This window comes from Temnothorax curvispinosus, unplaced genomic scaffold (assembly GCF_003070985.1).
Source record: "Temnothorax curvispinosus isolate PA1 unplaced genomic scaffold, ASM307098v1 QBEX01002990.1, whole genome shotgun sequence".
Lineage (NCBI taxonomy): Eukaryota > Metazoa > Arthropoda > Insecta > Hymenoptera > Formicidae > Temnothorax > Temnothorax curvispinosus.
This window is the reverse complement of record NW_020212770.1, coordinates 1-1,606: the sequence shown is the minus strand read 5'-3', so window position 1 is coordinate 1,606 and position 1,606 is coordinate 1. Positions and strand designations below refer to the sequence as shown.

General features: G+C 34.6%; 1 protein-coding gene across 1 annotated transcript; it reads right to left on the bottom strand.

The window, feature by feature from the left end:
- Positions 1-21: 21 nt before the first annotated feature.
- On the bottom strand, positions 22-1,106 carry LOC112452131 (UDP-glucuronosyltransferase 2B37-like; the record flags this gene model as incomplete). The annotated part of the gene is made up of 2 exons (XM_025012197.1): positions 22-556; positions 884-1,106. Coding segments are annotated over 2 exons (255 nt in total), but the record flags the coding sequence as incomplete, so codon positions are not given.
- Between the last annotated feature and the right edge of the window lie 500 nt (positions 1,107-1,606).

The following is a 1,606-nucleotide window of genomic DNA, read 5'->3' as shown; positions in this document are numbered from 1 at the left end:
AACCTTGATAGTGGCATCCATGTCAGTGTCTATTCTGGGCCTATTAAGGAAATTCTATCCAGAATTTGCCTTTCTAGTCCCTTTCTAGGTCCAACGTTAGCAGACCTTGATAGTGGCATCCATGTCAGTGCCTATTCTGGGCTTATTAAGAAAATTCTATCCAGAATTTGCCTTTCTAGTCCCTTTCTAGGCCCAACGTTAGCAGACCTTGATAGTGGCATCCATGCCAGTGCCTATTCTAGACCTATTAAGGAAATTCTATCCAGAATTTGCCTTTCTAGTCCCTTTCTAGGCCCAACGTTTGCAGACCTTGATAATGGCATCCATGTCAGTGCTTATTCTGGGCCTATTTAGGTTATTCTATCCAGAATTTGCCTTTCTAGTCCTTTTCTAGGCCCGACAATGGTATGCCTATTTTATGACATGCCTATCTAGCCCCAATATTGGCGATCCTATTTTAGGGCATGCCTGTTTAGGCCCTTTACAGACTTGGGGCACGCCTCGACAAAATTCCACCCGGGTTGCTACATTGCATGCGCCAATAACCGTTGCGCTACTACAAAGTTGTAACACGACAAAATTAATAAAATTAAAAAACCGTCACATCTTTTTCTTCTTTAAAAATCTCTTTACATAAAAAGAAATTTCTAAAAATCATCATTTTTTGACCACTCAAACTGAGTTTTCTCCTTAATATCTAATAAATATCTTTAATTAACAACAAGGATCTTTATTAACATAAAAAAAGCTGAAATTTGTTTAAAAGAATTGTTTACGTTGATAAACGAATATACGAAAAGCAATAGCTAATTAAACAAATGTTATGTAGAAATATATGTCTCATAATCATTTCTCGTGCATTCATAGAAACTGTGAAACGTACATAAAACTTCGCTTTGAGGCATCCATTTTATAACCATTACATTTTCCGGTATCTCAAATGGGACTTCAATATCTAACTTCCATAGCATTTGTTGCTTCAGTTTCGACAGAGCCAGTATAACAGTTTTAACTGTGTCTAAATTGAGATGTTTCCATTTCACATTTGTTCCTAACGATATTACGATAGCTCCGTTTTTTGCTCCGTCAAGAAATATACGCACATCCTGCAAAATAACGCTAAATTAAATATTTCGATAATATACAAAGATATATATGTATCTTAATGACGAAGTTAATCGTAAGTAACTGATACATTTTAAACAGATTATATCTAAAAGCAGAAATTATATTATCTTTGTTTAAATAAGATTTATACATTTTTTTTAAAAGTCGTTGTTATAAATAGAGTATTGTTATAAGAAATATTTTTATGTTTTTTTTAGCAATTCTGTGAAATATTTATCTTTTGCTTACTTAATTTATTGATCATTATAAAAATTAATTAATAATTAATTAATAATAGAAATTATATTGCAAAATGGGATTGCAATTTATTCATTATTATATAGATATTGAAAATATAGTATTGAGAGCCGGGCTTTAAACGAGCGATGCGCTCCCGCCTCTAGAAAGGGCAGCTCCTGTGTGACGTGCGCGTTCTAAGCGCCACTCGTGCGTTGCGGTCATCGTCTGCGTTGCGGTCGTCTCGGTCGTGTGCATAAGA